At 59.2% G+C, this 26,602-nt stretch overlaps 1 protein-coding gene and 1 long non-coding RNA gene across 2 annotated transcripts in view; one reads left to right on the top strand and one right to left on the bottom strand.

Annotated features, from left to right (window-relative positions):
• Positions 1-1,152: 1,152 nt before the first annotated feature.
• GRID2IP (Grid2 interacting protein) overlaps positions 1,153-26,602 on the bottom strand; it is a 28,998-nt gene continuing 3,548 nt past the window's right edge. Inside the window, exons 3-22 of the mRNA XM_035340088.1 lie at positions 17,786-18,040; positions 17,269-17,354; positions 16,879-16,948; positions 15,895-15,989; positions 14,453-14,636; positions 11,898-12,052; positions 10,240-10,341; positions 9,458-9,555; positions 8,902-9,019; positions 8,420-8,745; positions 7,820-8,233; positions 7,429-7,516; positions 6,373-6,450; positions 5,462-5,658; positions 4,877-5,032; positions 4,023-4,109; positions 3,452-3,581; positions 2,459-2,577; positions 1,878-2,042; positions 1,153-1,583 (exon numbers count right to left, since the gene is read on the bottom strand). Coding sequence (XP_035195979.1) covers positions 1,512-1,583; positions 1,878-2,042; positions 2,459-2,577; positions 3,452-3,581; positions 4,023-4,109; positions 4,877-5,032; positions 5,462-5,658; positions 6,373-6,450; positions 7,429-7,516; positions 7,820-8,233; positions 8,420-8,745; positions 8,902-9,019; positions 9,458-9,555; positions 10,240-10,341; positions 11,898-12,052; positions 14,453-14,636; positions 15,895-15,989; positions 16,879-16,948; positions 17,269-17,354; positions 17,786-18,040 — 2,995 coding nt within the window. The 3' untranslated portion in view covers positions 1,153-1,511. The remainder of the gene's footprint in view (positions 1,584-1,877; positions 2,043-2,458; positions 2,578-3,451; positions 3,582-4,022; positions 4,110-4,876; positions 5,033-5,461; positions 5,659-6,372; positions 6,451-7,428; positions 7,517-7,819; positions 8,234-8,419; positions 8,746-8,901; positions 9,020-9,457; positions 9,556-10,239; positions 10,342-11,897; positions 12,053-14,452; positions 14,637-15,894; positions 15,990-16,878; positions 16,949-17,268; positions 17,355-17,785; positions 18,041-26,602) is intronic.
• On the top strand, positions 12,201-16,057 carry LOC118174621. Its single transcript, XR_004754705.1, has 2 exons — positions 12,201-12,443; positions 15,267-16,057. It is a non-coding gene; the product is annotated as an uncharacterized LOC118174621 (long non-coding RNA).

Genomic DNA, 26,602 nt, shown 5'->3' on the forward strand with positions numbered 1-26,602 from the left:
GTTCTAACTATTCTGGAAAGTTACAACATGTAGCAAAATCTATGTACAGCACTTTCAGATTTTTGACAGTTTCAAAATAAACTCCAGCAGTTTAAATGTTTAACATAATTATATTAAAAAAAAAAAAAAAATCAACCGAATGCAGTGTGCAACACCCAAAACGGGGAGCGGAGCTGAGTGCGCGTTGCCCTGTCACCACCATCAGTGGAGAGAAGAGACCGAGACGGGCAGGGCTGGGCTCTGCCAGCACAAGGCTGGAAACTACCTGGCACTTACAACTGCATGGACTGAAAACGCTGTGAAAACATACTTCACTTTCTACAGCAGGGTTTAAAAAATATTGAAAAGTGATGATTTGATGGTGATAAGGTGTCCCATAAATAATGCACCGGTTGGTGATTCTGCGCTTCAGCACAGGCTGCAGGAAGAGCTCTTGCTCTGGCATCGACGTGCAGAGGCTCACCGAGGCTGCGGCGGGCCGGGAGGTTTGAGCGTGTCGGGTTGGAAAGGCAATGGATGCACTTTGCACGGAGCAATGCCTCACAATATTAATGCACGGTAGTTTTGCTGCCGCAAAGCTCTTGAGGCGCTGCGTCGCCTGGAGGCGCATGCACTGACCGCAGGGTGCTGTTAGCCCTTTTGTCCCGGGGACAGCTCGCAGGGAATTTAATTAATGTAAATAACAATCAGCTGTTGTTGGAAGATGGGCATGAATGCTTCTAGAGTTCCCTGGGTATATCCAGCACTAACTGGTCACATCATACGGTGCGCCAAAGGGACTGCAAGGACCCCAGCCCCTGGCAGCGAGTACCAGAGGGCACAGGAGGCGTTTCTGGCTGCGCTCGGCTGTCCCTCGGGGCAGTAGTCGAGGCTCCAGATGGCTCCCACTCATTTTTAAGCTACTAAGGATTTTGTGCTTTCCAAGGAGGCACCAAAATGCTCAGGGATTTGTCTCCTGGTGAGCTCAGTTAAGTCTAGGGCTGATGACATGAAACTATCAACAAGATTTTTTATCAGTCATTGCCACACCTTTAAGCAAAGCTGATGGCCAGATCACACCTTTAAGCCAAAGCTGACGGCTTAGGCACGAGGGGACATCCTGCATGAGGGGCAAGGGCCATGTGCAGCCACACACCACTGGCCACAGGGACAGGGGACAGGGCTCCCGCGACTGCTGGTGCCAGGTCTGTGTGCTGTGGGGACACAGGGCAGCGGGGTTCTACCTGGGTGTGTCTGAAGCCCTTGATTCTGTCATACACTTGAAATAAAGGATGCTAAGAAGGATGTCATCAAACCAAGGCGGTGTTTGCCTTCCTGTGCCCGTGCCTCACCCTCGCTTCCATCTGTGACCTTCTGTGGTGCCCGTTCAGTGTCCGAGCTGCCCCGGCCCCTCGGCCTGCGGTTCTGCTCGGTGGTAGCAGGCGGCAGCAGTGTATTTACAACCAAACTCAACGGGAGCAAATTGCACTTTGTTGGCAATAAACTGTTGCACCTTGCATTGCCTCGGCCTCTCACCAGGCAAGGGGGGATGTCATCCTGGGGCTGCGCTGGCTCTCACCGACCTGCACGTCAGTGAGTGCCCGCTGCGGGGAGAGAAAGCAAAGAGCAGGAGACAAGCATCAGGCCAAGGCAGCTGCTGTGTCAGGGAGAACACGGCACCGGCACGGACCTCTTCGCCCTTCACTGCCCCCTAAACTGCCCCATGGCATCACCTACCCAGTGACTGTTACCCACTCGGTGCCACCCGTCCCGGGGTGCTGCCGGCCAGCCTTTGTTAATGGGGAGCACAGCTCCTGCTTCACCCTCCCCACAGCCGGTGCTGCACCCCCATTTAGCAGGAAACCCCTCGTGGGCTGGCTTTGAGAAATGCAACTCACCTCAAACTTGCTCATGAATTCTGCAAAAATGCCAAAGAAAGATTCCGAAGTTGTCATTTTAGAGTCTTCCCCGAAGAAGGACAACACCTTGCTGAATTCTTCCATGGCCTTGTGCTGCAGGTCATCCAGCGAGCGCATGGCGGGCTGGGCACTCTCCAGAAAGGACTGAGAGGGATGGCTTAAGGGAAAACAGACGGACTGTGGGGCTAGGACAGATAATAATCACTTCTGCCTGTGAGTGTGGCCAGGTTTCCTGCAGGAAAGGACCTGCTGCAAAGGTCCACACGTGACGGGAGTCTGCTGCCATGCACAGCTGGCACAGCAGCACATCCCAGGAGGGGGAGATGGCCCAGGAAGCTTTCTGGCCCTGTGGCTTGGGTTTCTGCCATGCAGAGGCCTGGGGGATGGTGGCCACTACAAAGCTGTTTCCCACCTTGGCTAGGAGTGAGTGGAGGGTGGAGGTCCCCACACTTCTCCAACTGCTGAGATGCGGGCACAGTGCTGCAGCTTACCAAGCAGGGATGACAACTAAATGGTTTTTTAAGTCGTGTTGAGGATTTGGCCCTTTTCCCGAAGGATACGGTCATCACAATTGCAAATCTGTCCTCTGCGGTAGCGGGCATGTTGTGGCAGGCCACCTGTATGTCGCTGACGGTGGTGTGGAGGTCCTTGAGGTCAGCCGTCAGCGTTCTCTGGTTCACTGCAGAGCAGAGAGGAGGCAGCAGCGTTACCTGGGCCTGGCTGCCTTCCTGCTGCTAATGCGGGCAGCGAGCGGGGGCCGTGGCAGGGGTCAGGGCTGCCGGGGACACGCGGCTCCATGCACCCTGCTCTGTGTGCTGCCTGCCCTTGGGCTGCAAAGAGCAGCCGGGCCAAGTGCAAAATCCAGCTAGGAAAGCAACCTTTATCAGGGGAAGATTTACATCTCTGGTCCTCAATTTTCTTTCTGTATCCCCTGTAGCACCAATTCCCAGGGGAATTGCTTGCAGTCAGGAGGTGATGGTGTGCAAGGGGAAGGCAGCCCCATGGCTTGCCTGCAGCCAGCCTGCTGGGACCCGGCCACCACACACAGATGGTAACCCTGAGATCTCAGTGACTTTTTTAAAGGCAGCTAGCCAAGCCGTGTGATCCTCAGTCCATGCAATACCTGCACCTGGACTGTGAACCCACAACTGTGAGGTGGTGCACGCTGCAGGCAGGAATAATGCTGGCACCAGCCCTGGGGCGCTGCGCAGCAGGATGGATGGAGACAGGGGCTGGGTGGAGCAGGATGGCTTCTGGCACTTCCTGCTTCTGCTCCTCATCGGCACTGACAGGGTACACCTGAACTCACCACCAAACCTCGTGTCAGAAGGAAGGCTCAGCACAGGGACAGCCGTGTCTGGGCACTGCCAGGTGCAGCAGCGTGTCACAGCTGGGACCACCCCCTGCCACTAAGCTTGTGCCTTTCCAGCCCCCTCCTCTCACTCAGGACCATTCCCCTGGCTCGGGTCACTGTCCTGCTTGTACCAATGCTTGTGGCCAGTCCTGTACCTGTACCGAACCAGGAAGCAGTGCAGATGCTTTTGTTCGGTTACCTTTGGCAGCGAGCGGCACTGTAGGAAGATCCTTGGCAAAGCCCAGGAGCTCTGGGAAGTGTTGGCTAAGTGATTTGGCAAGGATGTGCAGGAAGGTGGATTTCCCATCAACAGTCTTGGTTGTGTTCAGCTACAGCAAAGCAAAACAAGTAAGGAGACCCTATGCAGAGCAGGGCTGGGAAGCACCCAGTGGGGCCGGTTGCACGAGGGCTCAGCCCGTGCCCATTCCCCGGCATGGCCATCCCCTGCCGTGCTGCATGGATCGCTGTTCAGACGGGACGTTTGGTGTTTACACAGCACGTTACACCCAGACGGGAGGCGCTGAGATGCTAAGCAGTGCCCCCGCCCCACGGTGGGCTGTATCCCTGCCCCCTGCACACACCACAGTGCCCCTGCTGGGACAGAGCCCACCCGGAGCTCTCGGGCAAGTGCTATGAAAGGTCCCTGCCCTGCTGCCGGGCCCTCGCTGGGAGCTGCAGCACCCCGTAGGAAGGCAGGCGTGGTAACAGGTCGCTGCAGCTCCTGGTACTGGTGCCTCCTGCACGAGGAGGAGCGCGCTTCCTCTCCTTACCTCAGTGAGAAAGTTGATTTTAAAGCCTGTTGTTTTGCCGGTCTTGGGCTGCCCGTTGTTCAGGTAGTTTCCCATTGCCAGCACAAACTGCAAACACAAGCCGTGGTGAATGACCGGCCAGTCACCTCCAGCGTTTACACCACCCCATCCCCGTCTCCTTTGGTACCTGTGGGACCTGCTGTTGGGTCAGAGCCGCACCAGGAGTGCAGCTCACGTTAGTGCTGCCCACCAGTCCCTTCCCTCCCCTGCAGCAGTCGGGCAGGTCTCTCCTGCGGCCAGGGGCTGGCTGCATCAGCTCCTTTGCCACTCAGCACAATGTGATTTTGCAGATCTTTAAGGGGGTCTTTTAAAGAAAAAGCAGCCATCCAGCAGGGCTGTTTCCCCTCCAGAAGGCTGGCTCCTTATGCTGTGGCTTTGCAGCACCAGGGGCACAGCAGGGCCCCCAGGTAGGGCCCTCAGGACCACCTGGACGTCAGCCTGGGGCTCTCGGGATTCCTGCTCTCTGCTCGTTAACGTGCAGCCAGCCATTGCCTCCCCAGCACTCAGCGAGGTGTTGGGAGTCACTGGCCAGGAGCCACCAACGCGGTTCATCTCTCATCTGGAAAAGCCTCCTGTCACACCATGTTCTCATTCATCCCACCTGCTTTTTTGTTGTTGTTGTTTGTTTAAAGACAAAGCTGGATGAATTAGCATTAATTTGGGGCAGCTCATCTGAGTCGGGCCAAAGGGAGCTGCCAGCACCCAGCGGTGGGACCCTGCCAGGGGCTGGGGCTGTGCGGGGCTGTGCCACTTCTGCAGGCCCCAGAGGGGCACCAGGGACCCCAGCAGCTGCTGCCCACAAGGACGGTTCTGACCTCCAGGATTTTAGCCAGCTTCTTGCTGCTTTTCAGCTCCAGAGAGGCCTTGCAGATGCACTCATAGCTCGCTTTGATCTCCTCCGTCTTCTCCTGCAGGGTGGTCTTAAAATGTAGGCTGCGCAGACGGATCTTGTACTCTGGTACTGACAACATCTGAGAGCCAAAGGAGGAGAAAATTACTGCTGTCACCTTTCACCAAATCCTTCCTAGAAGAGGCTCCCTGGCATATTTCCCTGTGCTTGAAAACGGTGTAGTGCTGCAGAAGGAGGTTTGGTGCCCATACCCACAAGAGTCAAGAGAAAGTAAGTCACAGGCGGGCAAAGTCACTCTTAGCATGCAGTAAACGTTGTGGTACGCTCCAGCTGTGAAACCGCCACTGCTGGGAGCTCCTGGACACCTCGGGCATCGGCCCAAGTGTCACCCACAGGAGGTCCCGGTGATGGTGCCCCCAGCTCCTCCCACCCACAGCACATCAGAGCCCTGCTGGCTGCGTGCTTTCTGCTGTGCCCTCCTCCCCCATCCCTCTGCAGGACATCCCATGGGCAGTGCCCTACAGCTGGAACACTTCTCGCCAGCAGGTACCTGCAGCACAAACTGGTCCGGCTCACTCAGCTTGCTGGGGTTCTCCTTGTAGCTCTGGAAGCGCTGCACCTCCTCCCCGTCCGGGGCGTAGAGCAGGAGCTGCTTGATGTGAGAAGGCTCCAGGCGGTCCGTCTCCATCGTCATGAGGATCTGGCGCAGCTCCATGTGCGAGAGCTTGAGGTGGGCGATCAGGATGGCTGCAGGGAGGGACGTACATCAGCAGGGTGTCAGGGGCTGGGCTGCCTGGCAGGACAGGGCCAGGAGGAGAAGCACAACCTCTCCATGGTGTGAGAGCAGCCGGGGCTTCATGTGCCCACACTGACAAGGTCAGCTCTGGGAGGAGGAAGGGCTTTCTGCCCCCCAAGGCCCAGCAGAGGCTGCAGGGGTGGCTCAGGAGTCACTCGCCCCTGCAGACCCCTACCAGGCTATTGCAACGTTTTGCAAGCACATCCCCAGCATGTCCATCTGGGACACTGTGGAAACTGGAAACCGTGCCCAGAGCCTCCCCCTCTGCCACATTGCTGCAGCCCAGGGAGCCGGGGGCTCGCAGGTCCCACCAAGCCCTCCCACTGCTCCTCCCCACCACAAGCCCTGGAGATGCGGCACTGACCCCCTCGGTGCACGGGGCAGCCCCACACACCAGTATTCCCCCGTCCCTTCGAGGCCAATGAGCCACATCCCATCCTGTTCCCGTCCTCGCCCCCTGCCCAGGCTGAGCCCAGCCCCGGGGGGCACGCACGGCGGCTTCTGCTGGGCTGCAAGAACAGCCCCGGCCAGAGGAGCGATGCTGGGACTGTGCTCCTGGGATTGTGCTCATGTAGCCTCCTGCCTTTTACCTTTCCAGTTCTCTACAGCCCTGGTCCCATCTCGGGGCCCGTTTTGGGGGTACCTTCACCACGACGTTTACTTACATGTGTTGTAGGCCTTTTTGTGGGACAAAATTTCAACCACGTCTTTCTTTTTAAAGGTTTCAGGCATGAGAGTTGGCTCTGGAAGAGAAACTGAGAGATTTAATCATGGGTAAGGACAGGCTCAGCCGGCTCCAGTGGGAAGAAAACTGCTGAAAACAGTGAAACCATGAATGAAAGTGAGGAGAGCTGATGCTCTGCACACAGCAATGGCTCCGGGAATCCTTGAATTCTGCGATTCAAAGATCTCCTGAATGGAGGACTCAGTTGCAGCTGAAAAAGGTAAAACGAGAGGTGAAATACACAGAAGATCCCAGATTGCACAGAAACATCCCCGAAACAACAGCCCCTGAGAAGGGTTCCATTTTGTCCCACTTCCACCACCAAGCCCGCCTGAATTTGCCCACGCCAGCTGGGCCCTGCCCACGTCTGCTGTCACTGCTATACATTACATAGGCAAAACATTACTCGTAATGCCCTCTGCGGGCAGAGAAATGTTTTCACAGCTTTTTCAGGGCTGAGCTCCCACGCAGCAGAGCTGCAGCTTGCTCCCAGCCCGCAGCCGGTTCCCGCTGCGCAGCACCGCCGGCTGCCACGCGCTTCGCAGGCATGGGGAGCAGAGCCCGTGCACAGAGGTGCTGCAGGTTTAGGGCTCTGCTCTGTTAAAAGCCAGGCCTGTCATGGCAATGAGGAGCATTTTGGGACACAACAGCCTGGGGGCAGCCGGACAGAGCTAACAGAGCATGAGAGTGGGAAGCAGAACGGGAGCAAAACTGTCCAGCTGAGGTCCACTGCCCAGCCTGAGTGAAACGCAGAGCGACAACAGACAAGGAGAACAGACAACGGCAGCGAGGAGGATTAAGGGAGACAGCGACACCATCTCCACCTTAATAGCCTGCAGTGCCTCCGGTCACAGCACCCGGCGTGGGAACGCTGCTGTGCTGCCCCGAGCCAGGGCCAGCACCCCGCTGCCTGCTGGCCGTTCAGCCCCGCGGCCCCCTCACACACACCCTGCCCTCCGGCTGCCACTAGCACCCGCCCCAGAGCTCCGGTACTTACTGGTTGGTTTCTGCGTCCCGAAGTGCAGCTCCAGGTCCAGGTATTTGACCATGTCACTCAGCTTGTCGTAGTCCGAGTCTTCCCCGAGCTGCAGGAGGACGAAGAGCGGGCGGGTGGCTGTGCTGCCCCTGGGGACCAGCAGGCACTGCCACCTGCACTGTGCCCCTTCCCTCCAACACCACCCCGGGCTCTGAAGAGACCAGGACACATTGATGGCACCGTCCTTATAAGAGGAGAGTCAGCCATGGTAAATCCCCTGCCAAAAACCTGCGAATAGCTCACTGCTTGTGGAGGTGGCTTCTGCTCAAGGTTGCCACGCTGCTGCCACCCATGCCCACGGTTTCCCATTGATAAAACCTCCTGCAGCCCCCGCGCCCCTGCCAGGCCGTACCTGCCCCCAGATGGTCCCTTCCGAGTTCTCCACCTGCTCCCAGCGCAGCCTCTTGACGCTCATGTGGTTGGTCTCGCTTCTGCGGTGCAGCAGCCCCCGGTGCAGGGGGGGCGCGCAGGGCACCGGGGGGGGCGGCGGCGGGGGCGGCGGGGGCGGGATGGGGTGCAGGTGGCTGATGAGGGACTTGGGGGCAGGCGATGTGCTCGCCTTGGCGGCCTCTGCCTTAGCGGGGACGGCCTGGGGGTCGTGGAACTGCAGGGGGGGCGGCGGCGGAGGGGGGCTGAGCGGCGGCGGGGGGATGTGGTCGGAGAGCGTGGAGTAGGTCAGGGAGCTGCCCTCGTCACTGCTGCTGATGTACTCGCTGCTGCTCACGTCGTTGGTGACGTAGCTGCCCTGGTCATCGTGGAAGCTCATCTGGGTGGGGAAGAGGGACGGTCTGCAGGAGGCTCCTTGTCCTCCATCCCCAGCCACCAGCCTCAGCGGGGTCCTGCCCCTTCTGCCCCCCGCCCAGCCCCAGGATGTGTCCCCGGCACAGCACAGGATGCTCCGGGCTGCCACATACGTGGTGGAGACATGCCCCAAGCCCAGCACCATGCTCACCTCCTCGTAGTCATTCTCAGGGGTGAGGAAATCATCCACGATGGTGACCCGGTGTCCCAGCTGCTCGCTGAGGGCATCCAGGAACCGGTCGGTGTCGCGGCTGCGCGGGGGCCTGGAGAAGGTGAAGAGCTTCTTCCGCCGCGACAGCGGGCTGAGGGGGTACTGCCGGTGCCGGGGGGACGGGGCCGGGCTGCTGTCCAGGCTGACATAGGGGTTGGACTCGGTGCTGCTCGGGGAGGGCATGCTGCTGTGCAGGCGGTAGTAGCACTGCTGGGAGGCCAGCGGGTCGCTCGGCCACGAGACCGGCATCCCCGACTTGCGAGAACCTGCGGGACAGGGCGCTGCCGGGGGTCCTGCTGTGGTGCTCCACAGAGCCCCTCCTGCAGGCTGCCAGGGGCCCGGCACCGCGATGAGCACCAGGCGAGCCCCCCCGAGCCCCCCAGCGCTGCCTCTCTCGGGAGCTGTGGGAAGACAGACGGTACCTGCGGTGCGCGCTGGCTCCGGGGCCGGAGGCGATGCCCTGTGCAGGGCAGCACTGCCCATCTTGCTGGCGAAGCTGCCGAGCAGGCGGTTTTCCAGCTCTGCGTAGACAGCCGACATCTGGGAAAAAGGGCAAAGAGCTGCTGCCAGTGCCCGAAATGAGACCTGGCTTGTGACCCCCCAGGGGCCTGCGATGTCCCAGGGCAGGACATCCAGCACAGATGTCTTTTAATCTTTAAGGGACTGCTTCACCCCAAACCAAGGCTACTTTGCCTTTTCTGAAGCTCCCCAGGAGCCTCCCGCAAGGCTGCAGGAAGACAAGGACAGTCCCCACCGGTACTACAGCTGAGTAATTGCCCAGAGAAGAGCTCTGAGGCAGGGATGCTGCCAGGCACAGAGAGCAGTTGCTGACACGCAGACACATCCCTCCTGCTTTCCTGCATTAACATGAAACGGGTCAAACTGTCGATGCCTCCCATGAAAGCAAAGGTCCATGTTTCTGGGGCAAAGCACTGCCAGGAGCCCTCCCCGCCTCCCACCCACGGGTGACAGCCTCACCATTTTGGGGTTGGGTGTCTCTGGCAGGGACGTGCCATCCCCAGCCTGCCTCTCCCCAGGGATCAGGCGAACCGGGACCTCCACGGTGTCACTCTGACCTGCCGAAGGAAGACACAACCCCATCAGGAAACCCCCGTCCTGTGCATGCCCCCAGCAGCCCCCGACAGTCCCGACCCCTGAAGGTCCATCCCATCCTCCGCCCAGTCCTCGCCCCGGCCGGGTGTGCAGTGAAGCCCCACAAGCTCCCGGGGCCGAGGCCCCCAGGGACAGCTGCAGGTGGCCCCAGGTGCTGGTGCCAGGGGTAGAAGTGAAACAGGCAGGCAGTGGTTTAACGTGGCAGCAGCAGCCACCCAGCAGTGAAGCGTGGCGTGTACCAGAAAACAAGCAGAGCTGAGAGACAATCGGCCTGTGCCTTGCCCCTTACCTCTCTGTACTCAGTTTGTCTAAATGAGAATAAATAAAAAATATTCTTTGGTTACTGAGAAACCCATGGGCTGCTGACCCTTGCAATTCACTTCCGAGCAATGGAAGGGGCTGGAAACAATGCTGAGGCTCAGCCCAAGTGGCTTCGTATTGAAGAGCTTGTTTCAGCTGTTCCAGAAAGCAGGGATCTCCAGACAAAGACTCTGGGCTCGCTCCATCCCAACCTCCACCTTTTTGCACTGTTCGTGCTCAGGGACAGGTCAGGACATCGGCTTGGGGCAGAGCACTCGGGCACAGCCCGTGGGACCCCATCGCCCTCCTCCCGCAGCGGGAGCCCCGCGCAGCCCCGCGCCACCCACCTGCAGCCCCCCCTTCCTCGGGGCGGGGGGTCCGAAGGCTGCCCCGGCACAGGGAGGCCCCTCGCACGGAGCTGCGGTAGCGCTCCTCTGCCTCCGGCTCGGCTGCAGCAGAAAGACACCCGTGAGACACGGGGAGCCGTGTAGGACCCCGCCATGCCCCGCTGCCCCTCGCCACACCACGGGGCTGCCCGCAGCCGCTGGGGCAGGCAGCAGCTCTCCCCCCAGCCCAGGAGTGGGGACAGCACCAGAGCACTGCCTGCAAGAGCCACGCTAATGAGTTAATTTGTGCACAGGTCAGGGCAATGGCTCAGAGGCTCAGACACGGCAGGACGAGGATACCGGAGCGTCCATCTCCCTGGTATCCAACAGACCGACGGTCACACAGCCCGACACACACAAATGTCAGAGATAGCCACTGAGTTTGGAAGAAGCCCAGGTGAAGAGCCATCCAAAATTCATGGATCTCCGGCCATCCCGCCCCCACACGCGGACACACATCATGCACCAGAACAGCCAGGACTTGGGGTGCTCACAGACTGCCCCTCGCTGCTGAGAGGCCATAAGGAGCCAGGGAGCACCCCGTGCGCAGCATGGTCCTGGGAGGCTCAGCACCGTCCTCGTCTGTCCATGGCTGGGGACACCTGCTTGGCATCCCTGACATGGGCTGCTAACTGCAAACATATAGACTCCCCTGAGATCTTCTCAAGTTTATAAACTCCATTTTTAGGGTCTTAGCTCTTAGGAATATCCAGCAATTTAGGTACACTGGGCCAGGATTTCACACACACAAAAGCAGTGGACATTGTGCAGATTAGGTGAGCAAACACCCATCAGTTTCCCATGCACAACAGGGGGTATTTGCACCACGACTGCTTAGCTGTTTCTGCCTGTGGGGAGAAAGGCTGTGCCAAAAGAACTGTGCTCTGCCAAAAGTCTCTCTGAATTCAAACACCTTTTCCATACAGTTTTACCTACACTGAGTCTAAAATAAACACATCAACAAAATGCAAATAGCCTAGAATAGAAGAATCTGAAAGCGACCACGAAGCCCAAATGCAAAGATTAAAGCATTTCAGTCCAAATTTGCCCACCACTTTCCGCTGTCCGAGTGCAAAGCCGTAATCCTCACCGAGCCACAGCTGGTTTTGTGTTGCCACAGCAACAAGCGATGCTGGCAGCAGAGACGGACTGCAGGCTTCTCCCCACGAGGGACGGGGACAAGTGATGTCTCTGGGCAAGCCACACTCCTGTCACCTCACAGGCATCATCAGGTCAAGATACCTCCTCCTACCCCAGCGATAACAGCAGGTGCCCGTGCACAGCCGACTGCTGCAGACGTCCCGACGGACCCCGCTGCCATCCAGCACCACCTCTCTTAGCCAAACGCTGCCCCTGGGCCACCTGTTTCCTTCCAGGCCTTCCTAACCTCCAACCATCCGAGCAGCTTCTGAAGCCCTTTGCTGCCACAGACAACCTCTGCCACTGCACCAGCACCACCTCTGCTCTCAGCCCTCAGCCTGACGGTTACAGATCCAAGTCCCACCGGTGCCAGAAGCCGGAGACGCGCTCTGCACGGGGGCAGCAAGGGGCAGCACCAAGCTCCCTGGGGGCCTGCGAGACACGGCGCGTCCCTGCCGGAGCGGGGGCTTTCCTCTCACCTGCCAAGGACTTGTAACCAAGAAACCTGGCAATCTTTTGCTGGCAGTGCTCCTGCTCTTCGTACGTCAGCAGCTGGTAGATAAACTGCCAAATGACTTGCTTGGCTGGTGTGTCTAGCACCGGGTACACATCCACAATAAGAGTGTCAATATTCCTGCAAAATTGGAAAGAGAGGGCTAGGCAGTGAGCACGTCCTGAGCTGCACAGCCCCTCACGCAGCTTTGTGCTTCCCGTCCTGCCTCTGCCCGCGTCTCGGCTTGCCTGAGCCCTCGGTGCAAGCACACCAGGTCAGCTACACGCGGAGCTGCCAGGCTGCCAGCGAGGAACCGAGCCCTTCAGGGCGAGATGTCAGGGATCTGGAGCTGTGCAGGTGGTGCTAATGCACAGAGTGATCTCCTGGGTCCAGCAGCACCTGGCAGCCAGGCTATAAAACCTGGTTCACGAGGCAGGCTGGGCTCTGGGGGAGCTAGGGGAGCTGCCTGAAGGAGCTCCAGAAGGCAGAGATGCTCTAGCAAGACCCAAGGTGCTGGTGGCGGCAGGCTCAGGTAGAAGCACACCAGAGAGGGGGGCTGGGCTGAAGGTCTGCTTCAGGTTGGCTCTGTGGTAGAAGGGATGTTGAGAACAACAGGGCTGAGCACCCGATTCAGGGAGGAAGGGTGAGGCAGCCCAGGGAAGGAGGGATGTCTCAGGAAGGCTGTCTCAGGAAGGCTGCCTTCTGACAGCTGAGGCCAGGCTGCTCCTCTGCTGAGAAGCTGAGGTGGCGATCAGAAGGTCAAAGCTTGCTGCAACTGCTGCACCCTGCTTGTAGAAGCAATAGTAAGAACTTGTCATAAAGGACTGGAAGGAGACTTTGTATTTAGAACAGGCCTGTTGTCTTGATGTTAACCAAGGGGAGGGTCCCTGCCCCCTAATGAGCAGGGACCAGGTCTGTGAGGGAGAGCCAAGGGGTAAAAGGGGTGATTTGCTGAGCTGCTCCCCAGCTCTGGGCTGCTTTGCCTTTTCTGTGGAGCTGGGCTCAGCTCCTGGCTGCCAGAAGCCTGTTCCCTGCTCGGAGGTTGGTATTTTGGAGGTGCTGCAGGGGCAGGCGCTGCTGTGCCCTCTGAACTCCCTGCTCTGGTCTGTGAGCAGGGCGAGCTGACTTGCGGTGTGTGAGCTGGCCCGGGCCCAGCTGCGGGTGTCCTGCTCCCTCCTGTGCTCACACTGGGAAATGCTCTGTCTGCTTGCTGAGCCTGCAGGCAGCATAACCTTAGTATTTGGGATTTCTGCCCTTCCCAGGGCAGTTACAGGTCACAGCTGGCTCACCTGGGGTAGGCACGCAATTAGCTGATGATGAATGGTCACGAAATGTGGCAGCTACAGCTGAGAAAGGCTTCTCAGGAGGAGGAGTGGGGTCCCTGCCCCTCATGCAGCCCCGGGGCAGGTGAAGGCGATGGCCCTGGGAACAGCCCTGCTGAGAGGGAGCTGCCTGGCTCTGTTCACAGGACCCGAGTTCCCACCCTGGTGCTGCAGAGCCCTGCTCAGCTCGGGTCTGTGCTTCCCAGCCGCAGACCCCAGGGGCTGGTGCTCGTCCTGCAGCTGCTGTTGGCACACACATGCCCACTGGGGGAGTCCTGCAGAAGCAGCGTGGTCTCAGGAGAGCTCACAGCAATGACTTCTGCTTTACTGTGGGACAGGCAGTGACTGCAGGGCCTCAGGAGGGTTTGCTCAGCTGCTGGTGGGGGATTCCAGCAGCTGTGCCTCCCTCAGCACCTGCAGGTCTGTGGGCAGCACAGGGCTCTGGTCGCATCGTGGTGGTGCAGCCCCAGTGATGCTGTGGGGAGTTCGTCTATTGCTGCCAGTGACCTAAATACAGAGGGGTTTGTTGTTTTTTCCTGTAAAACTCAGGATTCGGGTCCTTATCTGTCTTTATAAAGCAGAATGCTGCATGAAGGCAGCAGGAGCCTGCCTGGCTCTGCCTGGTGCATCCCTGGGGAGCAGCAGGGCAGCACGGCTTGGTTGGGGCAGCAGCTGTGGAAGGGGGGCAGCCAGCACCCCCCAGTACCTGAGCAGCGGCTCCTGTACTTCTGTGTGGGAAGGTTAAAGACCAAGGGCAGGAAACAAGGCCACTACGGCAAGTCTGGATGCTGCCCGGGGATGGGTGTCAGCCCCGCAGCAGGGCAGGGAGGACGTGTGCAGCTACAGGATGACTGTGCAGCTGTCCTGCTGCAGCCAAAGTGCTGGGAAGAGCAAGGAGTCGGGAATGGAGCGTGGTGAGATTACTGCCAGAGGCAGCAAGAGAGCCCGTGCTGTGGGAGACAAGGTCACCTTACGGTGGGGGGAAAAAGGGGGACAGAACTGACCTCCAATGCTAATGCATCTGACCACCAGGACACCTGGCGAGAGACAGGCTTGTGCCTCAGCTCTTTCCCTGAGGGAAATGCACAGCTGGAGAGAAGGATCAGAGCTTGCTGCCCGTGGGGCTGAGGTCTGCTCCTGCTTCAGGACTGACCCTGCCATGGGCACTGCTACCCGTCCAGTTGGCAGAGTTAGAGGAGTGGGGCTGCTGCCGAGTTACCGATGTTGGAAGAAGCTTTCCAGGGCTTTGCAGATGGTAAAGCGCTCAGGTGGAGTGAGCAGGTGTTCCAGCTGCTGGTGGAAGGTCCTCCCTTGAATCTTGATGCTAGAGGGGAGTATCTCTGCAACCCACTGCAGGGAGGTGAGCGCGGAGGAGGCGGTCGGGGAGTCAGCAGAGTCAGAGTCTGCAAGGCGCAGGTAGAGAGAAAAGAGAGTTCAACAGAACAAGGGGCTGGACTGGGGCTGTGTGGTGTGCCCTGCAGCAGCCCCGTCTGCTGGGCAGGAGTGAGAGAACGGTGCTGCTGGGGCTGGTCTGTGCCTCCTGGGGTGTGGGGGGGAAATCAAGCAGGTTGTGGAGCCACAGTGCTGTAACCTGCCTCTGGGTGCCCTGCCCTGCCAGTCTGCTGCCCCCCTCGGTGAATGCAGCAGCTGGGCCCTGCGGGGTCCCTTTAAACTTGCTGGGGTCTTTCAGGCTGATGCCTGACCCCAGCCCCTGCCTGCACCCCAGACCGCTCACACCCAGCTCCACCTCCTGGTTTTCCAGGTCAGATTTCTCTGAGAAGGGAGACCTCAGAGCATGAGCACCCCACTCCATGGAATCACAAAGCCTGATGTGTGGGTGCAGACCCTGGAGCAGTGCAGGTGATGGTCCCAGCTGGGAAAGGGACCTGGCCGAGCGCTGGGATGTGCTCAAATGTGGGAATGTGGCCAGGGCTCTGGGGGCAGAAATCCCATCCTGTCTCATTTTTTTTCGAGGGATTTTGAGTGCCCCTGGCCCTCCTGATGAGCAGTGAAGATCTTGCTTTTGCTTCTAGGGCACGTGCAATCAGGTTGGCAGCACAGGGCTGCCAATGTGGAGCTTGGGGGAGTCAATCACTGCTCTGGCTGGATGAGCCACCCACTAACCCCTGCAATATAACGCACTGACCCTGCCGCCCTCACCCTGCTTTGGAAACACTGCACCAAGCCCGGCGCTGAGCTGTGGTGCTGAAATCACTGACAAATAGCCGCATCACCCCGGGTACCCTCCTCCTGCCGACACGCTCACCAGCAGTGAGCTAAATTATTCATAGCAGCAGTTCTGAACAGCACAGTCCGTGCACAACCGCGGTACTTGCACAGCGACCATGGATGCGTGGGGTTGGATTACTTCGGCCAAGTACACGGCACAGACTGCATGTGGAGGACGCTGGACAGGGCTGTCAAGGACGATCACACAGTACACTGAGCCTTCTGGACAGCAGCCAGGCCGGGGATTAAGCCTGACCCCAGAAAGCCGGCAGCCGCCTGCCCGGCAGGAGGAGCAGCGTTTGGCTGGAGGCAGAGCCTGCAGCGTGCTGAGCCCATCAGGGTGCGTGGTGCTTCCCTGCTGACATGGCAGTTTGGAGCCCTCGGATTTGGGATTCCCGTGAACTCCGGGCCCCTCCTGGCCGGCACGCTTACCGCTGGAGAAGTTGACGATCCCCTCCTCCACCACCAAGGTGGGCATCGCCCCGCTGCCCTGCAGCATCGACACCACCTTGTCGTGGGAGCAGTTCCTGCGGGGCACAGGAGAGCCGGTCAGAGCTGAGCTGCCCTCCTCTGTCTGGCAAACAGCCCCGGCTGGCTGCTCGGAGCACCTGCTGCCCTGGCTGCGGTCCCCCTGGGCTCTGCATCCTTGCCTGGCTCCACCTGTGCTGATCAGGCAGGGGCAGTGTGAATCGTGCCGTGATGCCCCGGGTGTACCCGCAGCAGGGAGTCAGCGTGTGCGAGCACCCCACGGAGCTGTTGTGCTACATGGAGCCAGCACTGCTTCGCTCAGACCCAGCAGATAACTCTCCATTTAAACTGTAGTGCTGTGGCCTCTGTCTGCCTGTCCCCGTTCTGCGTGGAGAGAAAGTGCAAGGTGGGTGTGAAGTGCATGTCTGCAGGCAGGCCGGTCTGTGTGGGAACGGCACGGGCTGGGCCTGCCAAAACGTGGGCCCCGAGGACAACCTTCAGCTGGGTCTCCTCTGTTTCCTGGCAGTGCTGCATCAGCCAGCAGTTTGCTGGATCAGCCGAAATGTGAGAACTGAAGCACTGACAGAAGAAGCATCAAATGTTTAACCTTTAAATATTCATCACTCTCTCTTATCACGTAGCCTGTTCTAACCCTTTGCTCTTGCTTTTTGTGCAGAAAGTCCAAGCTGATGAAATATGGGCTGCTGCCACTGCACTGGTGAGGTAAAAGGAAGAGCAGGGCTGGAGCTGAAATACTCCTCCTAGAGCCAGTTTTATAGAAGAATATTACAGGAGATGTTCATAGGAGGCAAAAACCCTCGTGCCCCAGCAACCAGCTCTCCCAGACACCCAGCTCTGGTCTCCGTCACACAAGGACAAATGAGGAACACAACCGTGCTGCCCCCCTGCCACTGCCCAGGGTCCTGCTGATCCCAGGCAGCCTCTTACCTCATGTCCAGGCCGTTGAGAAATAGGATGCGGTCTCCGGCTTTGAGCGCAGCCTTCTCAGCCGGGCTCCCTGCACGTGGAGGGAAGGAGAGGGGCTTCAGCTGATGGGACCCTGCCCCCCCGGGCTCAGTGGTGCCAGCACCCAGCTTGCACTCAAAAGCAGGTGTGGTTTCAGGCTACTCACTAAATACACCTTCTACTTTTCAAAGCAGGGAGTGCACAAAACCAAGATAAATCCTACCAAGGTTATTAAGTATTCATCCTGGGTGACTCCATCACTAAGCCTTGTCAGAGGCCCTTTTGCTATTTTCTAGCAAACAAAAAAACACCTAAAATGTCACGTTTGGACCTGAGACAGGTCTGATTCCTGAGGCTGGCAGCTTTTCTTACCTGGCAGGACAGACTCAATCCACACTGGTGCATGTCCCCGTAACGTGAAGCCAAAGCTCTTGTTGCCTTTATAAACCCGCACAGTTCTGCAGGTGAAAAAGCAAATGAGACATCAGAGCCTGATGAGTTTGGTTCTTGTTTCCTTCCTCAGCCCCACCAGAGCCCCCTTCCTGGACCCTCCCTGGGAGGATTCCCCGGCTCTGCTGACAGACCCAGTCCTGCTCTGCCTGTCTGGGACACGGGGCTGGGGGCAGAGCAGGGCACCAGCAGCGTGCCAGGGCAGCTCGGTGCTCCGGGGCTGCTGAGCTCTGGCCATATGGGCAGGGGGAAGTGGGTTAATCCCCAGTGTCCTTCCTTGCTCCTGCTGGCACCCAGACACTGCTGGCATCCTGGTGTCCTGCATCCTGCCCGGCACGGCCAAGTACCCTGCATCCCTCCCAGCACCCACCCAGCATACCACCATCCCCTCCCAGCCTGTGAGCGCCGTCAGCTTGAGGGCAGGCAGGGGAGGCGTTACCTGCGGGCAGCCCCCGAGGCCACATTGCTGGTGATGAGCGAGGTGCTTTTCCGCAGGCTCCTGCTGACCTCCTCGTGGCTGCGGGGCACGGAGCTGGCGCGGGTGGACACGAGGAGCCGCTCCTGGTGGTCCTCGCTCCGGCTGCGCCGCAGCCGGTTGCTGTGCTGCTGGCTCTTGGAGCGGCACAGCTTGCTGATCAGGCTCTGCGACACCACCTCGTCGAAGCGCTGCCGGTGCTTCTTGGGGATGAAAATCCTGGCAGACGGGACAAGGGAGGGTGGTGAGGACGGGGTCAAGGTGGCCGTGGCACAGAGCTCTGGATCCGGATGTATCTGGGAGAGGCCAGAGCAGCACCAGCCACCGTGTGCTGTCAGCCTCAGCCCTCCCCGGAGCTGTGAGCACCAGGGCATGGGCTGGGGACACCAGGGATGCCAGGAACAGAGGGAACCCAGGGGACACCAGGGATGCTGGCTGCATCTCCTGCTCTTCCTGTGCATGGCTCCATCAGGGTGAGGAATTCAGAGCCCTCCACTTGCAGCAACCAATTCAAACAGCTCTGTTCCTCCTTGTGTCCCATCACAGACCTCTTCAGCCACTGGCCCTGGTATGCCAATGACAGGGTTCAGCTCAAGGCTTAACAGTTTTTCCCCCAGCAGCAGCCCAGGAGCCAGCCCTGTGGGGGAAAACCTCGCTCTGTGGAGCCTGTCATGCCACAAACCTCGCTGCTGCCGAGGGCTGTGGCTCCCAGGGTGGCTTGGGGCAGTGTTTGAAGGGGACAGGATGGGTGGTGTTAGCAAAAGCAGGATGTGACCATCTGCCCTCCTCTGGGTCCCCTCCCTGTCCCTGCTGTCCAGGCGGACAAGCCCTGCACAAGAGCCCCCAGAACACCTCCTCCAGACCCAGCCTGTTAGCCAGGACCCGCAGGACCCACACGGTGCTGCTGCCCATCTCCTGCCCAGGCCCTCTGCTGAGAGCCCCAAGCCCACCAGGGCGCTCTCCTGCACCCACCCTCTGCTTCTGCTGAACCCCAACTCCCACCACAACGAGGTGAGCACCCTCGGGAGACACTGATGCTGTGGGGACAAGGACGGGCACAGTGACACCACAGGCGAGGGGGGACCACCAGGAACCTGCTCCATTCCAGGTTCCCTCCCCACTGCCCCATTAGGAGCTGCCCCATGAGGACCCCAGCGGTCCCAGCAAGCCCGAAGCAGGACCCCAGTGCTCGGGTGCTCCTGGGGGGCTCCCACCCAGCTGGGCTTCAGCCTTCTGGTGCTGCTGCTGCCCTTCTGGTGCTGCTGCCGCCCTTCCCTGCTCAGACCCGCGGCTTTCGCTCCGGGCTGTGGCACTCCTCCCATGCTTGTTGCAGCAGGGAAGATGTTTTTCCTTTCTCCTTTTTTTTTCCTCTTGCCATCACAGCCGCAACACACCGACACCTCGTTCACCTCCCCCCACCCTTCCCATCACATTTCGGGGCTCCTGGAGGCAGCGTTATCTCCCGGTGTTCCTATAGCAACTCCGCGCACTGCGCCCAGCCCGCACCTCGCTGCCGCAGCTGCGCTCACTCCTCGAGCACCACGGCCGGCTGTGTGGTGCTGAGTCCCGGGGGGCTCCTGGGCATCGCCTCCACAGGAACCTGAAAGCCTGGAGAAGCTGGAGGAGAGGAGGCCTCCGAGCCCAGCCCTCAGACCAGGACGTCCCCGTTGCCTGCTGAGGACAGGCAGGGCTCAAAGCAGCGGCTCGTGAGCCCCCGCTGAGCCGGAGCAGGCAGATTGCAACTGGGCCCGATGCTGACATATGCTGGCACAAAGCATTTGGTGATAATTTAAAATAAGTAACACATCGGTACAATTCACAGTCAATTTGTGATGAAGCAGCAACTAGAAAAGAGCGAAACTGTGCTAATGAACCGTTTCCCCCTCTGCACGGAGGCGTCTGCAGCCCCGCGGCAGGGAAGAGGCGAGCGCAGGGCAGCAGTGGGGCCGGGCTGCGCTCCCCTCCTGTGGGGAAAGGGCCCGGGACCCCGCAGGCAAAACGAGCACGCTCCCATTTCACTTGGCCAAATTAACGCGGTCCCACTGCTGTCAGCAGGACTGTCCCACTGGGCACTGACGGCTACCTCACCTGCGGGCAGACAGAAAGGAGCTGAGGAGCAAAGTACAGCTGGCTCGTAGCAGGCACAAAGACGTTTCTCGATGGATTGGCTCAGTGTTCAAAGTAAAACTTCGTGTTAGAATGGAGAGGAGCAAATGACTGGTAAAAATAATCCTATTAGAGCACGCAAATGATTTTCCTCCTACAAAACCTTTTGCAGAGAATTTCCAGCGTGGCCTCGGGGAGTGCAGAACGGCCACGGCGCTGCTGGGGGACCTGCGGGGCACTGCTTTAGTGGTTTGGATGGCCTGAGAAATTGCGTGTGCTCAGATCTGGTCCTTAACGAGCATCGCACCGGCAATGCAGAGCAGGGCATGGTGCTGGCCTGATGCTGCAGCTCCAGCGCAATGCACCCACGCAGCACACACCAGCACTGACACCAACACCAAAACCGCACCAAAACCAGCACCAAAACCAGCACCAAAACCAGCACCAGCATGTGGCAGATGGTGCCCGGCGCTTCGTGGGAAACTGCAGCTGCCCTGCCATGCCCAGCCGTCCCTGGGATCAGCCCTGCCCAGCACCGAGGTGCAGCACGCGGCTGGGTTCCCTCTCCCCACAAAGGGAGGCTGTGGCAGGGCTCTCCCCACCAGCAGCTGGGGACCCCACGGTCCAGCAGCCCCGCAGGCTGCGTGTGCTGGGGAGCCAGGCAACGCCGGCCTCGCACCTTCGGCTTCCTCCCTCTCCTCTTCCTCGTGTGCTCCATGTCGGCACTGGCTGCATTCCCTGTAGGAGAGGGGATGGGAAAGGAGTTCCCAGCTCTGGGCATGGTGGCCCTGCGCCCACTCCCCAGCCCTGCAGAGCCCCAGCGCGCAGACAGCCCTCCTCTGTGGAGTACCAGGACATGTTCTTCAACAGGACTCAGTCTGCACCAGCACCAATGTGAATCCAGGGCATTTTCCAGGCCAGGAGAGGTCCCCGAGCGCTGCAGGTTGCTGCATGCTCCCATGGGGCCGGGAAATGCGGCCGGCAGAAGCCCGCCTGCCCTGCCTGTCCCCAGCCACTCAGCACGGCTCTCCACCCTGAGGCTCACTTCAGCAGAGGGTGGTCAGCACATCTCAGGCTTTGCCCACTCAAATCTCACAGACAGGTCATTTGCAGCTTATCTCCTCACAGATATTCCTCTTTCCTCAGCTGGCACTTCCTAAGGGTTTCCTCTTGCCCCCGCCAGCCCAGGGGCCTCCCCCTGCCCTGTGGGTGCTGCCCAGCACTGGTGCTGTGCCGCACTCCGCCGGACCCCCAGCTTGCCACCACCTCCCTGGGGACCGGCCGTGGTGCCCAGCCACGAGGACTCCCCGCTCCGCGCCCCTTCCCACGCCAGCACCAGGCAGCACCCCAAACCCGCCTGCTGGTGGGCTGCGGTCACGGAGCCACAGCAGACCCAGACGTGCTCTTCCCACCTCCCCAGCCCCCAGCCCCAGTTTTTGCTTGAGCTTTGCCCGACACCACAGCCATGGGGGAGCAGGATCGGGCCAGGCCAAGGCAATGCCGGTGGCCGTGGTCCCCTCGCTGGCCATGCCCCGCCACGCGTGGGGGAGCAGCAGCAGAGACATCGCAGGGATGCCCAGGGGAGCACCAGCCCTGCCCAGAAAATCTAACCCCAGGCATCGCACAGGGGGGAGCAGAGCAGAGACGTACCGAAAATGCCGAGAGAAACTCCGGTCCTTTCCCATTTGTCCAGGTGCGGCAGGAACAAAAGGGAGACGCTTCAGCTCCTCATGCAGCTGAGATTCAGCCTCAGCTCACGCCCACGACGCGGATCCAGCAGCCGAGCGGTGCCAGCGGGGCCCTGCCCTGGCACCCCGCGGTGCGGGGAGCTCGGCCAGATGGGCGGCCAGCAGCGCCTGGGCTGCCTGCCCTCGCCCTCGCCTCCCAGCACCGGGGTTACCACGCACCGCGTCCTTCTCCTTTTTTATCAGTCCTGCTTTAGTGTCTGCTTTGCCTTCCCTTCTCCCCAGCGCCAGCTCTGCCCCGAAATTCGTCTCCGAAGCCTTTTGCTTTCCTTAAAACTGCAGCCTCTGTAATTTCCAGCTGGAACTCGCTGGTAAGGATGCTGCACAGAAAGGAGGGCACAGCTCCACACTGAACTCCAGGGGGATGCCTCGCTGGTGCTAATTAGTTGACTTCTAAAGTGCTTCTGTTTAAATTACATGCCGCTGTAATGGGTGAGAAACCTTAAAGGAAAACAGCAACTGCACGGGTACGGCGCTGCTTGCGCACGGCGGAGCCACCGCGGCCACCACAGCCACCGGCTCCCGGGGTCACCGACAGCAGGGCCAGGACCCGACCCCGGCTTTCTGCCATCGTGGGCCCAACGCTGCGCTGCGGGGCATCGTTCACCCCCATCATTCACCCCCATCATTCACCCCCAGGGTGATGCGGCCGCGCATTGCATTAGGGCTAGATGATTAAAAAAACCACAACTTTTTTTTATATAACGCCGTCTTTAAACACAGCACTGTCTTTTGATAACGAGGATGTGAAGCTTTCCAGAGCTGCAGAAATAAGAAATGATCTCCAGGCAGCAAAGCAAAGCAAAATGAAAAATGTATGGTTTAGCCCAAAAACAGCCATCAAAGACCTGACCTTGAGTCTGTCGCTTGTGCAGAAAACACATCCCAGGGTGGATTAAAACACTGAGCTACATTTGGATTATGTCTAAATTATGCCGCATAAACAGCTGCCAAGCTGGAAAAACACTTCTGCCCCGATAATAAGCTGCAATGCTAAATTTCACACACTTCTGTGATAGAAGACTCTTCACCCATATGGTAAGGAACTGCACAGATCTTCTCAAATCTGATCTGCTTTTCCCTGCCTGGATTTCCCTACGGACACCTCTGCAGAGTTTAGCCAGGCTCCGGGCACTCGTCCCGTGGTGTGACGGCGGGGACAGGCAGGGCCGTGCCAGCAGCCCCGTGCTGCCCTCCAGCCCTGCGGGGACACAGCCACAGCACCAGGGGCACTCACAGGTGGAGGGAGCAGCCCCGGTGTGCCCCACGGGCCCTCTGGTTTTCACAGCGGGTTCTCCGTGCGGGCAGGGCTGCCATCCCACCCCCCGGAACAGAAGGCTCAGTAATCCCTCATCTGGCCGCAGCTGTTTTGCAGAGGTGCCCGCTGCTCTCATGGAGCAGGACTGACGGCGCTCCTCCACCCGGCAGCGCAGATGCGGAGCCCAGCGCAGCCCCTTCCCAGCCCACTCAGCACCCGGCCGGGGACCCCCTACATGACCCAGCGAGATGCTGCCGAGAGCTCCCCAGTCACCTTCCCCTGCCAGCCTCATGCCTGCTCCACACGTTTTTTTTTTTTTGTAAGCTCTTCAATGTAGTGACACCAGGACAAATGCAGTTTCTCATGTTTAAGGCACAAGAAACCCCTCAGACCTCACAGCTGCTTTCCAAAATCAAAGTTGGAAATCAGCCTTGGTGTGAAAGCGGGCTCTGCTGATAAAATCTGCATTACAGCAGTAGCTTGATTTGTCAAACCAAATTAATCTCGTAACAGACTTCGCACTGAGGCATTTTGGTCATGACCTATTTGAACTCAGCTGCAATAAAAGGAGCTTCGCTCCCAACTGCTTTCACTGCTGGCACATTTTTTTTTCCTGCTGTCCTAATTCCTTTTTTGGGCCATTTAGCATATGTCCGGCTATAAGATTAGTGATTTTTTATAACGGAAGCAAACCAGAGCTGCTTTTCCTACTGCCCACACAGTTGTGCAGCGTCACTGCCCAGACCCCGGGGCAGCAGCGCCCGGCAGCAGCGGCACAACGCAGCGGGCTCAGCATCGCCCCTGCCCCGCACGAGCTGCACGTCCAGCCCCAGCGAGGAGGAAAGCTCTCCCCAAAGCCTGCAGGCAGGGAGACGAGGGGAGGGGGGCAGGCAGGGGAGCAGCGCGATCTATCCTCTATAAGTCCTGATGAAATGAAATTTCTTATCCAGAGAAAGTCACAGATGGCTGGTGCATTTTAATATGGGGACATGCCAAGCGATTTTATTGCCGTGAAAAACAAGCTGAGACAAATAGATTGTTTGGAGCATTATTAAAATGAAGGCGGTGGAATTTCTCCCGTAATAAGAGAACCCCTGCTGGGCAGCGATTTTATCTTTGCCAGGGATCAAAAGTGGCTGCAATCACAAGCGCGCTCGCTGCAGCTCAGCCCCCGTGCGGCCCCTGCAGCAGCGGGGACACGTCTGGCCCCTGCCTCGGCCCCCAGATCGAGCAGGGGCTGTTTCGGAAGGCAGCGTGCCACAGCTGAAGAAGTGACAAACAACAGCTGGCTGTATTCTCCTTGCAGCAGAGTGAAGCACAACAGAATGACCTAAAGGAGAGCCACGACAACACGTAACAGCCTAAACAAACCAAGCTGCCTCCCGAGGAGTTAACGCACCCTGGACCTCGGCACATCCCGCGGATCACATGCAGGTTCATGGGACGGTGCCTGCACACCGGGCATCCGCGCTGCTGTTCAGTGCACAAGCTTTTGCAACACCAAAGGTCACAGGGGAGAGAGGAGATCTGTGTGATTTCCATACCCTGCAGCTGTGCTGTTCATCTGCTTCAAACAGATGTTTCAAACGTCGCTGCCACGAACTGAAACACCACTGGCATGGGGACGGATGGTGCTGGGGACAGTGCAGAGGGAGAAGGTGACCGGACCGGCATGCGGTGCTTCACAAGCTCTAAGCCTCACTGGAACACAGGCCAGGCTCTGTCTGTACCACTTGCCTCCAAGTGGCTCGGGGCCACTTTGTCCCCTGAGCCCCGGGACAAGCCCTCGGTGCTGCTCGGTGCAGAGCCAGTGCGATTCCTCTGCTGGAGCCGCAGCTCTGCCCTGGCTGGAGACATCTCTGAAGGAGAGCAGTGCTGCAAGGCGCACGGCCCCGGGACCCCCCTGCCCCACAGAACCTACCTGCCCCTTCCCCTCCCGGCACGGTGCAGCCCTGCACACGCGGGGAGCGGAGCAGCCAAACCCCCAGCTCCGCCGAGACATGACCCGGGCTCTGGGGCTTGCAGGTGATGGAGGCACACAAAACGAGAGATTTCCCTCTCCCCCACCCGGCAGAGTTGTGATGTCCACAGAGCCTCTGGCGGCAGCAGCTCGGATGCAATACGGACGCTAAGAGTTAATTAACTTTTCACACATCTCGTTTTTGCGGTGCCAGGGGTTGCTAGATCTGAGAATTAAGCTGCTTTCAAAGCATTCCCCTCCCAGCCCCCTCGGGTCCCGGGAAAGGTCTGTGCGTTACTTACCCGAGACAGCTCATCTTTCCCCCTCGCTGCTGCTTGCCATCATTCCTGAGCAGAACTACAACTGTGCACTTTTACTACCCAGACCGACCATATGGGCAGGGGATCTGAGCGCAGGGAGGAACTGGCGCGGCACGTGCATTATCCCTGCTATCCACAACCAAACGGATGAAGAAAATGTCAGCAAATTAAAATCTGCAGGAGCTTAATTCTGGGCAAATAGGATGGAATCCATTTGAGCTAAACGGAAAGAAAAAAAAAAAAATGAAAAAAGCCGAGCCCGAGGACAGCCGGAGGAGGAGCGCTGTCTGCAGCCCCGGTCCCTCCGAGGGCGAGCTCTGAGCTTTGTGCTGAGTCCTGGGGTCTTGGGTTCCGCTGCACAGCAGCACCAGCACCAGGCAGGGAGTGCGTGGGGGGGGCCTGGGCAGGGGCACGGGAAGGAGGAGAGTGGCAGCAGCCCAAAACTAAACACGGGTGGTGCAGGGGGAAGATCCAGCCAGGCCAGCACCAGGACAGCGGTGGACAGGGACGTGCCAGCTGCCTGGCCCCTCATGGCAGAGGCCACACGGTCACCCACAGTGGGACACTGCCACTGTCACTGAACCACCACACGCTGGATGCGGGGACCCCGGCATCACCCCCAGCGCCCTCCCCAGCCCCTGCCAGTGGGCACTGCCCTCACCTGCCCTGTGCCGTGAGAAGGGCTCGTCCTGGTGCATGGGTGCACAGCGCTGCCTGCCCTGCTTGTGGGGCATAGCCGTGGGCAGGATGGGGCTTTGCACAGCCACAGGGTCCTGAGGCTGCTCTGCCGGGGGGCTGAGCCTGAGCCCCATACCCCAGCCCCTTTCCCAGTCCTGAGCCCCATGGAAATAACCCAAACGAATTCACAGCCCTACGCATCCAGTGCCTATGGGAGTCTCTCACCACCTTTTGGTGAGTTATTAAAAGCATTAAAAGCTCTTGCTCAGCAGCAAACGTGTTCGATGACAGACTGCGGGTTAAGCAGCTCATGTTATGCCCAAGCAGCAAACACGCAGCTGTATGTGCCTCCCGCCAGCACATCCTCAGCTGGGAAACCTGGTTTCCTAAGCAACTTTTTTTTTTTTCCCTTGAATTCATTTCATTAAGATTAGACAGTAAATCTTTTCCGTAAGCTAAGTATTTCATTTCCATTAAACCGAGATTAGCTGCCTGATTTCCTGCGCGTGCTGCCCCAGCCCCGGCGCTAACCTCTCGCGGCGGGCGCGGGGCCGGCTGTGCACCGCGGGCACTGGGACGGCAGCACCGCCTCGGCCGTGCTCTCCTGCCTGGGAGCGCTGGGTCAGGGACACCCCGGGAGGAAACTGGCTGTTTCCCCGGCACAGGGGCTCGGGTCTGGAGGGAAATTTAGCCACTTATTCAAAGCCCTTCTGT

This window comes from Oxyura jamaicensis, chromosome 14, assembly GCF_011077185.1.
Source record: "Oxyura jamaicensis isolate SHBP4307 breed ruddy duck chromosome 14, BPBGC_Ojam_1.0, whole genome shotgun sequence".
NCBI classification, from domain to species: domain Eukaryota; kingdom Metazoa; phylum Chordata; class Aves; order Anseriformes; family Anatidae; genus Oxyura; species Oxyura jamaicensis.